Below are 12,333 nucleotides of genomic sequence, written 5' to 3'. Positions count from 1 at the left end.
ATCTCAGCACAGACACCTCACCTCCTCAACACCATGCAAAGTCAGACTTTGTTTCCAAGGTACTGTTTGGGGTTCCGTGTGACTCTGTGCCCCACGCCATGTTCCTTGCGGTCGGCGCCGTACTTTGGATTTATTGCTGCAACGAAGTTGCAATAGCCCCAGGTGGAGCTATTTGTTTTATACAAGCTTTACTTTTGAAATAACTGTTCTAAAGTCATATTGTATTACCTATATGTTGAATTTTTGTCGTGTTGGTCTTGTTGAGTTTAGATAATGATACTTTATTTTTCAAAACTGGTGTGGTGTCCATTTGTGTGGTAATCACTGTGTTATTGTGTGTTTTGAAAACAAATATTTTACACATGCTGGTGCCAAGCTACCCAGGGGGTGAGCAGGGGTTATCTAAAGTGTGTATCCCCCTTACCCTGACTAGAAGCAAGGGTCTTTATTTGGACAAAGGTACCTACCTCTGCCAACTAGAGACCCTCTTGCCTAACATTTATTTATTTAATTAACATCTTACATTCTATATTAATCCACAATGATTCAGGCTATTAGCTTGTTATTTACAAAATCATTTGGAGTATTTATCACTTTTAGGAATGAGTGATCATTTCTTTTTTTTTTTTTTTTTTTTTTTTTTTTTTGAAACCGTTTATTACAATCTCAAGTATATACAGGTATGGGCCTACAACCTTCCGGCCGGCCGCTAAAGCGACAGCAATAAGTGACATATATACAATAAGGCACTTGGCGTTACAGAGACGCTAAAGCAGGAGGTATCAACAACGTGGGCCACATGACTCTGAGCCCACAATACGGTTTCGTTTTATACAACACTAACAACATAAAACCACACCCGCAAGGCAACCCGAGAGCAAGAGTGACAACATATGCTCCTCAAATGGGGGGACCCCAACCATACGCTAAAATCGAAGGAGGGGAAGGGAAATAGGTCCGGGACTGGGAAAACACTGTGCCCGGGATTGAGGGAGGGGGTCTTCTAGGGGGACGGAGCTGGTGAAGCGGGAGGCAACAATGGCGGCTCGCAAATACCCCCGCGGTAGGCGTTCCAGGGGCCCCACACCTTCAGCCACGCCCCAGGCTTACCCCGCGCCACATACACCACCTTCTCTCGGAACATGCACCAATCCATGTGTTCTTTCCAGGCCGACACTGCCGGGGGCCTCTGGGATCCCCACAGTTGAGCGATGTCACGTTTAGCGATCATATAACCCAGAGTCACCCATCGCGTCTGCGGAACCGAGTAGTCGGTTGGTTCCCACACATTCAGCAGGCATCTCCGTGCTTCAGGCACCAGCACGACATGCGTAACCGCTCGCAGGACCTCATGCACACCACGCCAGAATCGCTCCACCCTCGGACATTCCCACAGAATATGTAAAAAAGTCGCCAATGCACCGCACCCACGCTTACACAGTCCATCCTCGGCATAGCCCATACGCAGAAGCCCTGGCCCCGTCATGTACACCCGGTGAAGTATCTTAAGCTGGACGAAGCGAAGGCGAGCCGGGATGGCCACCTCCTTCGGGGAGGCCACCGCGGAAATCCAGTCCTCGTCGTCCAGCTCCAACCCATCAGCAACCCAAGCCTCGCGGAGCCCAGTCAGTAAGCCCGAGCGGTCATTAATCAACTTCTTGTAGATGAGGGAGATCGTGCTGTCCGGAACGTGGCCATCTAGCACTCTATCCTCCAGTGGGGAGGACTCCGGGATGGCGGCCACGTCTGGGAAGACTGAACCCAGAGCGTGACGGACCTGCAGGTATCGAAAGTATTCACTGCCCTGCAGCTGAAACTCCGCCTGCAGTGTCTCAAATGTTTTGAACCCTCCCCTCGTCCAGAGGTCCCCCACTGTACTAATGCCTATCGTGTCCCACCTATCGAAGCCCTTCGAGGTCCATAGGGAGCCCAACCTCTCAGACGCATACAACGGTGACGCCCGGGTCAAACGGTCCTTCCATCCCATAGCTGCATTGGCCGCGTGCCATACTCGCACCATGACACGCGTGGGTCCCGTCAGGCGGGAATCGGGCACGCTAGTGTAGAGCGCTCGATTATAATCACCACCGGGCAGGAGCATCTTGTCCATTTCAAATGCCGGGTTTAAGGCGGGCCCGTAAAGGCCGTGATTAATTGCAGCTAATTGGGAGGCCCAGTAATACCGCTTAATATCCGGGAGGGCAATCCCTCCGTCATACCACGGAAGCGTCAACTTTGCCAGGGCTATACGCGGCCTCCCGTCCCAGAACAGGCGGCGCTGCAAACTCTCCACCTCACGGAAGTAACGCGCCGGGACCAGGTCCATCGAGTTCTGGAGAGCGTACAAAAAGCGCGGCAAGGACATCATCTTGAACAATGCCGCCCGGCCGAGCGGCGAAAGCGGCAAGCGCCGCCAGCGCGCGACGTCCTCCTTCAAGCGCTGGAGGGGGGGAAGCAAATTCCGCTCGTAGCGGGCCACCGGGTCCAGCGTAATATAGACGCCCAGGTAACGAAACCCCTGCGAGGCAATCTGGATCGAGCAGCCCCGCGGGAGAACAGGAGCCTCCCCGGAAAGCACATAGATACAGGATTTAGCCCAGTTGATGACAAGACCTGAGTTACGGCCGAAGGAGCGCAGAACATCGACCAGGACAATCAGTGATTTACGCGGGGAGGCTAAGTACAACAGGATGTCGTCGGCGTAGAGGGACACGCGGTCCTCATACTCAGGGCTCCAACGGAGACCACGGATAGAAGGGTGCCACCGCAGCCACTCCGCCAGGGGTTCCAAGGCCAGTGCAAACAGGAGCGGCGACAGGGGGCAACCCTGTCGCGTGCCCCGTCCCAGCACGAATGGGGCCGAGGCTCGACCATTCACCACCACCTGCGCCAATGGGTCAGAGTACAACAATTTGACCCAGCTGATGAATCCCGGGCCAAATCCAAATTTCGCCAACATCGCCCAGATGTAGGGCCATTCGAGCGTGTCAAACGCCATGGTGGCGTCCAAGGACGCCAAGATGGCCGGCTCCCGCACGAATGGAACACGCGCGAGCACCCCGTGCAAGCGCCGCAAGTTAAGAGCCGTGTTGCGATGGGGAATGAATCCGGACTGGTCTTGGTGGACCAGATCGCCCACCACGCCGACCAGCCGGTTGGCAAGCACCTTGGCAAGGATTTTAGGCTCCGCATTCAAGAGCGAGATCGGCCGGTAGGATGTAACCCGGTCTCGCGGTCTCCCCTCCTTGTGGATAACCACGATGGTAGCTAGACGCTGGTCCGGCGGGAGGGAGCCCCGCGAGTGGGCCGCAAGGAACATCGCACGGAGGTGAGGTGCCAGTACATCCGGTCGCAGCTTATACAATTCGATAGGAAGGCCATTCGGGCCCATGGCCTTGCCCGAGGCGACCGAGCGTATGGCGAGGGCGATTTCATCCGAGGTGGGAGCGGCATCCAACGAATCCCTGTCTTCCACTGAAAGCGAGGGCAGCGCGATGTCACGCAGCAGGGCATGGGAGTCCTCATCCGAGCAGGGAGAGACCGGAGAATATACCTCGCGGAAATAATCAGCGAAGCAAGAAACAATGCCTTCCGGCTCAGTAATTCGTACACCATCCATCCTCTCAATCAGCGGGACCACACGACTAGCTCTCTCCTTCTTATCCAACCACGCAATCAGTTTGCCAGCCTTATCACCCACATCATACAGTCGCCCCTGTTGCTCTCTGCTAAGGCCCCTGGCCGCCTCCGTTACGAGGGCCCTATAGGCCGCCTGTTTAAGGTGTAGAACATGCAGCGCCGCGTCAGTCACCCCACTCCCCAGATCACCCTCCAATTCAGTAATTTCGGCCTCCACCCGGGTCACCTCCTCCTGTGCGCGTCTGCGGGCATGGGAGATAAAGGAGAGGGCCTCCCCTCTGAGAACTGTTTTAAAGGCTTCCCACAGGGAGATAGCCGACGGAACGGACCCCACATTCTCCTCAAAATACCGTTGCAATGATTTAATCAGGTCAGCACGAATAGTGGGGTCACGCAGGTACCAAGCATTGATTGGGGCTACCCTGCCCTCTCCCCTCGGGAAGACACCCAAGTGCAACAGGAGCGGGGAACGATCTGAAATACACCGCGCCAGATGGCGCACCTCTCCCACCCTCCCAGCATAGGCCGCAGGGACAAGGACATAATCAAGCCGCGAGAGGCTACCATGGGCACCCGAATGGAAGGTGTACTGCAGCTGGGTGGGATGCTTTAAACGCCAGCAGTCCACCAATCCCAGTGTGTCCAAAAGGCCCGCTAACCACGCCTGTGCCCGGGGGAGGTCCCTAGGGGGATGACGATCCATAGTCCCAGAAGCCACCGCATTGAAATCCCCCCCAACCACCAGAAGCCCCCCCGGGAGGTCAAGAAGGAGGCGCCCCAGATCTGCAAAGGTGGTGGACTGTAGCCCCGGTGGGACGTACACAGAGACAAAGACAACTACCTTGCCCTCCATCCTCCCCACCAAGACAGTGTAGCGTCCCCTCTCATCATGGCGCACCTCGTCTATTTCTAGCGGGAGCGAGGTCTTGATCATGATGCCCACCCCCCGCGAGCCTGATGTGAAGCCCGAGTGGGCCACCAAGCGAAAGCCACGGCGATTCATGGCACAAAAGGAGTTACCAATAAGGTGTGTCTCCTGCAGAAAGACCACATCAGGCGAAATCCGTTTCAAATACTGCAGGACCACACCCCGCTTGATCCTATCACCCAGTCCGTTAACATTCCAGGACAACAAAGTCAAATCCCTACCCCCCATCACATAACGAAGCCATCATTTGTCCCCCCCAGAGCATCTCAAAAACAACAATACAATAACGGGTTTGCCTTGCGGTAGAAACGAACCACACCCCACCCCAACCCACCCAACCCAACAGAACTCCCCCCACCCTGCACCCCTGCATGAGCCCGAACAGCCCCCCCAAAGTGCAGTGTGCCTGTCGCCCCATAGATAAGAAAACTAACTAGTCCCCCAGAGGAGGAGGGAGATCCCCCAAGAGACCCCACACGACCTCCACAGGAGGGGAACTTACCCTAACAGTCAATAGTGACAACAACGCAGTCCAGAGCAAGGCCTACCATTAGTCCCTCAGTCCTGATCCGGCGGGCCCTCCCCACCAACAGCACCCCCCCCACCCCCCCGGTCCCGACCTCCGGGCAAAGTGTCTAGCCAGTCCCCGGCCACCTCGGGTCGATCAAAAAAGTGCGTGTGGCCATCAACCTCCACTCTCAGCTTAGCTGGAAAAAGCATCGCATATTTGAGATTCAGGTCCCTTAGGCGACGTTTAACACCGAGAAAGCTCAGTCTCTGCTTTTGGACTGCCGGAGTGAAGTCAGGATAGAAATTGATGTCCATATTGTCAAGTTTGATCGGCCCTTGTAGCCTGGAAGTCTGTAGGATAGCGTCTCTGTCCCGAAAATTGAAGATCCGGGCGATGAGAGGCCTCGGAGGGGCTCCAACCTTAGGCCTACCCCCGGGGACCCTGTGGGCACGCTCCACCGCAAAGAATTTACTCAGCCCCCGAGGCTGGAGATGGGTGAGAACCAGGTCCTCAACAAATAGATCCGCCGCCTCCGCCTCGCGTCCCTCCGGCACCCCGATAATGCGGACGTTGTTCCTCCGGGCCCGACCCTCGGAATCCTCCAGCCGACGATTCATCAGGGCGCTCGCCTGGCCAAGCCTGCGCACCTCCTGTTGGAGGGCCGCTACGTCCGTTGTGAGGCCCGTGGTAGAGTGGGCCAAAGAGTCGACCCGGTCGTTGGTTTTAGACAAATCAGCCCTCACAAGGCCCACGTCCACGAGTACCGAGTCAATCTTCTGCGCCAGAGTGTCGAAGCGCTGGTCCACCGAGGCCTTCATCTCGGCGATGGCACCCATGACGTCTCGGAGGGTCAGGTCCGTGGGCAGAGCGGAAGCATCAGTCGGGCCCATAGGGGACCTACGCGGCGCCTCTGGGGATCCCTTCTGGAGGGTGTAGCGGTCCATACTGTTGGATTGCTGGGCCGCGCCACGGCGGGTCTATTTTATCTTAGCCCGATCGCCATCTTGTTTTGTGGACATGGTTTCAATCCCCAAGACGAGTCAATCTCCTCAAGAAACGGGGGGCCGACAATCCAGTTCAAGGGGTCCAGGGGGGAGCGACCACCGCTCCGCAGGACGGACCGCAGCTGGCGGACCGGCAGGGCACCCCAGCGAGACCACACCACCGCACACCGCCCCGCAACCCAACCTCGCCTGGCAGCAAGGAGGGCGCAAAAGCGAAAGTGAAAGTGCGGGGTACGCGAGTCACCCAGCCTTGCCCGCCGCTGTTGTTCACTTTGTATCCGGATCGCCCCACGACTCCAGTACGGGGGGCCGGTGTGGAGAAGGCCGCAAACCTCAATCGATGCTCCTGCCGGTGTCCGAGGTCCGATTTAAAAACGGAAAACGGGCGTCACCTCTGCTCGGGCTCACAAATACAGTCCCCTCATCTGGGACAGGATTCTGTCAGGATTTATGCAGGAGGTCGCGGAGGTCCTCGGGAGCCTCGCACCTACGCGGCCATCTTGGTTGCGCGCTAGGCTCCTCCAACGAGTGATCATTTCTTGACAGGGAACTATGCTTTGTATACTTTATGCTAGAAGTGTACAAACAGCTGTGGTTTTAAAAATGCTTTTATAAAGGACTTTTGTGTCCTATCAATTTCAGTTGCTAGACAGGATTACGTTGAAGCTCTGTATTGTTTGTATGGAGCTCAATATGGAACTTTGTAAATATTTAAATGATTCCTCTCCTAGTAAAAATGTAGTCAATTGTTGCATGGAATAAGTGAGAATGACAGTAGAAAGTATAAGTTAGAGAGTCAAAATGAATAATCTGCTGGAAATAGTCTGTTTTCTTTGATAAGAATTTGGAAGGCCTTCTGGGCCTTGGTATTTATAAAGCAAATATGTCTTCCTTTTTTGTTACATGTACTCCCACCATGAGATCTAGAAGAATCCTTAAAAGCAGGACAACCAGTTGTTCTGGGGCTTGCAACTATTGAGGGAGAAAACTGGGTGAGTTGCAATCATTCATTTATTAAAGTTGACAGTTTAAAAACAGACAAACGGTGTGCACTGATTTCCTATAAACAGAGTGTGTGCTAGATTTTGCTTTGTTCCCAGTGTCATGGGATATATTTTAAAGGCCTCTACAATTTACTTTATTGGCAAAACTTAGTACAAGTAGTACATTACATACATGCAATTTGGTGCTTTTTCAACAACTGTCATGTCAGACAGATTACTGTTAGGGAGACTAACATGTATTTAAAGCAGTTGTGTCATGGCTTGAGGCAACATACAGGTGACCATTCACAAAGGCATTTATGAGTGTGTAAAGCACAAGTAGTACTTCAAATACTCAAATACTTTTCGAATTGACCGCACAAATTGTAAAGGTTTTGGTATCTACAGCTGGGTATTCAAAATGTTGAAACAGAGTAAAGTGTGTGTGTATTAGGTTGAGAAAATATTACAACGAATGACTAGGTGTGGAATAAACAGATATGTTGATGTTAGAAAATATGTCCACAGTACAAATTAACTGAGAGAATACTGTAAGAAAGGCAATATTATAAAGCTCTGATTACCTGAGCTGGCACTGGATGTCCGAATTCATCATACACATTGACCGTTGAGTAGTTTATAGCTACGGTAACAAAGGTAGTAATGTTCCACGCAAGTGGGTTATATACAACAATATATTGCTCGTTGCTTTCAGAACCTTTTTAAAAAAAAAAGTTTTACAATTAGTTGTACAAAAACAGGAAAATGCACAAAGCACTTTGCTAAGCATCGTTAGGACTGCTCTAAAGGGTAATGAAAGTACATTTCTTCAATTAGGCTATTTTAGTTGGATTAAGGTCATACTCAAAGATTTAAATGGATACTGGCAAAAAAACAAAGGGGTCATCTCAGCTACTTTGTGAATTATTTCCTACAACCTCTTCAATATCTACAAGACTCACAAACATTGCAAAGTAAGAAACAGCAGTGGCAAAAATCACTCAATAAAAATGTTCAGAGAGAATACTACCAAAAGAACAATACTTTCAGCATGAGAATTCACTTGCAAAGCTTGTTTTGTGAGAAAATGCTCTTGCAAAATCTTGTTATGCAAGAAACCTTCTGCAAGTGAGGTTGGACAAAGTAGGTAAACGTCAATCTAAATTATAAGGGTGACATTTGGAACTTCAATCACCTCTGTTTTAGCAATTCCAATCTTCCCTGAAATGTCATCTGAGTTTAACAGTGCTTTACTGAGGGTGCAATACAGAGGCCAGTCGACAGTGTCACAGGGGGTGCTCTAGTAATTGCCAAAAGAAGAGATGCTCATACATCTGTAGATTGTACGGATAATACCAGCTAGTAATTGTCAAGGATATTCGTCATGTTTTTGGGACGCCTGCAATAATGTTTATCCTGTACTGTTAACTTGTAATTGATGATGATCTGAAGTTTGTTTTTCATGTTTAATAAAAAGATTTTTTTTTTTTTAAGACAGTGCTTTACTGAATGTTCCCCTCCTCCTTAAGCTTATCACAGCCAGACCTCCCTTCACATTCCACAAATTTGCTTCCAGTAAAGGCACATTCGACTTCACAGCCAATATGCGTCCATCCACTTTTCCAGCAGGGAGTTTAATGGCGATTTCTCTACCCACTGAAGGTTTTTCATTAGTATGCCTAGCACTCACAAAATTTATTTTTGCTTGTTAAAGAGTTCCTTAGAAGTCATTTCCCTTCATCCCCTTGATGCTACTTCCACTGCTACAATTCTGGTGCAAAAAAGTTCTGTTTCTCTGCCATTTGGCTTGTCTTCCAAATGCAACAGCTTAGCTTTGGTATGGGCAGCAAGACAGCAATGACAACCGCCAAAACCAGGCCCATCTCGTACTTCACAGTCAGGGCTCCTGGCTTCCTCTACATGAGCTGGTCTTGGGTAAACCTGCAATCTCCTCGAGTATTCCAAGAGCCCTCAGGGGCTTCACACAGATTTGGTGCTGGCTTATCCGCCCCAGTAAGCCATAGCACGTTGTGTTACCAGCTTCACTACTGCTCCAGAAGTCTTCTATGTATAGCACCTGTCATCTTAGATTTTCACCACAGTGGACCAATGGTACACATAGATTTAGCTAAAATTATGGATGCGCCATACTTCTAGATGGATACTGTAATTACCCTCCAATCACCAATGCATCTGACAGAGCCCAAAATCTGCTGAGACCTGACAACGTCCCCATCCCAGGGAAAAAGAAAGCCAGATTGTGAGTTTAGAGTACAGCTGTCTAAATGGGCCATTCATCTGCATCCCATCTGATTTTGTTTATTTTAGAATTTGTTATTAAATGCCTGTGTGTTGTTATTGCGGTTTACTGGTCTGTAACTCAGAGTTGTACCATATTTTTTAAGTCAATGGTACACAGTCTTTTGGTGTGATGATCAGATCTTAAACAAGAAAAAAATATTTTATCTCACTTTACACACAAACATTATGAGTCAGATTTTCCTATGACACATAATCCTTTATTTTTATCACCTATGTACTAATGCCTTAATATATTGATTTGTAAACATATTTTATTATATAGTAATCATAGGCTACATATAGGACACACATAAACCTCATAATGGAAGTTTGCCACCAAAAAACATGCCTTACTCCGCGCACTTGGAGATTAAGTAGGCTTTTTGTGTAAATCGATATAGCAATGCCACATCCTATATTACCTATAGCCATAATAAACCATAGACGTAGTAATCTTACATGAAACTACTTAACAAATGTACTTACTGAATTAGCAATGTATGGTACTGGTATTCAAGAATACATGCATATATCTTGATTATTTCTTTCCAACAGCTCACCAAGCAATTTGTTAGTTGATCCCTGTATAACAATAATAAAAATAATAATAAGGCCATTTCTAAAGCGCCTGGCTGCACTAAAAATAGTGTATCCCCGCGCTAGAATACTGCTGTATCTCAAGAGACCGAAGTAGGGGAGAACTAAACAAGGGTCAGAGGGAGGAGAGAGAATTAGATGACTGGAAACAGATGAGTTTTAAGTTTGGCCCGGAATCTAGTTTCTGAAGGTTCCATTCGAAGATCGAGTGGTAGTTCATTCCAGTGTTTAGGGGCCAGGTAACTGAAAGAACGGCCACCCATCTTGGCTCTGCGGGTACGGGGGAGTTTAAACAGCATAGCTTCGGCCGACCTCAGGTTTTTGGTGGGGCAGTGAATTGTGAGGAGCTTTTGCAGATATCCTGGGCCTTTGCCCTGGGCGATGCGATGCGTAAAGCATAAGGCTTTAAATTTAATACGTTCCTTGACCGGAAGCCAGTGAAGCTTCGCTAGAGCATTCTTCCCAGATGCTCTACGAGGCAGGTTGAGTACCAGGCGGGCAGCAGCGTTTTGCACGCACTGCAGTTGGTGTAGGCCTTTTTTACTTAGACCTAGGAGTAGGACATTGCCGTAGTCAAGATGGGGTGTGACTAGGGCATGGACAAGTGTCTTTCTGGCATTGATGGGGAGAAGGTCAAGGATTTTACGGAGGGTTTTTAGTGTGCTGAAGCACCTGCCCGTGACTTTATTGACCTGAGACCTGAAAGAGAGATCCGAGTCGAGCATTACTCCAAGATTTCTGACAGAGTCCGCTGGAGAAGGAAAATTGCCCAGTTCCGCCGGCCACCACATGTGCGACCAGGCAGAGGGGGATTTACCAACAACCAAAAGTTCAGTTTTTTCGCCATTCAGGTGTAAACAGTTGTTATTCATCCATAATGCCACTGATGACAAGCATTTGGAAAAGTTACTGGCATCTTCCGTATGGTCGAGCGACAGCTTGATCATCATTTGGGTGTCGTCGGCATAAGTGACAATATCCACCCCGAAAGCTTCAGCTATATGAGCCAGGGGTTCCATATAAAGGTTATACAGGGTAGGGCTTAAGCTGGAGCCCTGTGGAACCCCATGGCTCAGCTTCCGGGGGGAAGATTTGAAAGGGGGACAGTGCATCTGGAAACTTCTGTTAACCAGGAAAGATTTTAACCAGGCATGGGCAGGTCCCTCCACTCCCATGTCAGAGAGGCTGTCCTTCGTCAGCCATCTGTCTGAGGCACTCAGTGGAATAGAGGACAGCTGACTCAGTCGAGTAGCCGGCTCTAAACCCCGATTGAGTAGGGTGGAGGAGGGATTCCTTCTCCAGGTATTTCATGAGTTGCCCGTTGACCACTTTTTCCACTATTTTTGCACAGAAGGGAAGAAGGGAGATGGGACAAAGATTTTGAAGTTGGGAGATGTGGACGTTAGGTTTTTTTTTCAAAGGGATAACCTGGGCTGTTTTCCATGCATCAAGCACATGGCATTCTTGGAAAGAGAGAGTAACGATATGAGTGATCTGATCGATCATACTCTCCAGGACTCCCTTACAGCGATTGGGGGGGCACACGTCACAAGGGGAGCCAGACTGTATGCTTTTAGCAATGTTCAGCAGTTCCTGTCTCTCAAGTACTTTAAAGCATGTCAGACGGGGTTTAACAGTGGAGTTATCTTTGACTACCATATGTTTACTGGAGGAATCGGCTCCGTCTGTGAAAGTGGCATATATTTTGTCGACCTTGCCGACAAAATGATCGGCTATGGAGTCGCATAGCTCGCTGGAGTAGGTGTCTTGCGCTTCGAGTCTGGTCGGGACCGTTAACTCTTTATAAATGGCAAAGAGTTCTCTGGTGGGGTTATCGGCAGATTCTATTCTGCCCTTAAAATAGTCATCTTTCGCTGCTCTTACAAGTTTGTGATATTTTTTTAGTTCTGTTCTATAGTGTGACTTACTTTCTAAATTGTAGCTTTTCCTCCATTGTCTTTCCAAATTTTTGCATTTTGCTTTAGCTCCTTTGAGTTCTTGAGAGAACCAGGGGGCAGTTTTGTCAATCTTGCTGGAGGTTTGAGTGTCCAGGGTGCTACTGTATCTAGTGCATTGGACACCCAATTTTCATAATTGTCCCACGCCTCCTGCACTTTTACTTTTCTGGACTCCTGTGTGTGTCACAATGGAAGAGATGGTTGACTCACTTTTAACAGGTATTGCTATTTTAGACTTTGGAAGGTCAAGAATGACTTCTCTCTTCTAACTATATTCCTTATCCATGTCATTAATATCACTTTGCTAAGTTCACATCACAACACCTAATGTAGCAGTATGATGTTGTTATCTCATATTCTCCTTGTGTCCTGCTCAAATATGTGTCTATTGTCAACATATGATTGGACATGT

General features: G+C 49.3%; 1 protein-coding gene across 1 annotated transcript in view; it reads right to left on the bottom strand.

Annotated features, from left to right (window-relative positions):
- Positions 1–12,333, bottom strand: part of MAN2B2 (mannosidase alpha class 2B member 2) — a 389,507-nt gene that overhangs the window by 169,852 nt on the left and 207,322 nt on the right. Inside the window, exon 10 of the mRNA XM_085642446.1 lies at positions 7,650–7,783. Within this exon, the coding sequence (XP_085498572.1) occupies positions 7,650–7,783 (134 nt within the window). The remainder of the gene's footprint in view (positions 1–7,649; positions 7,784–12,333) is intronic.

The sequence above is a fragment of the Triturus cristatus genome, chromosome 2_2 (genome assembly GCF_964204655.1).
Source record: "Triturus cristatus chromosome 2_2, aTriCri1.1, whole genome shotgun sequence".
NCBI lineage: Eukaryota > Metazoa > Chordata > Amphibia > Caudata > Salamandridae > Triturus > Triturus cristatus.
This window is presented reverse-complemented; position numbering and strand designations above follow the sequence as displayed.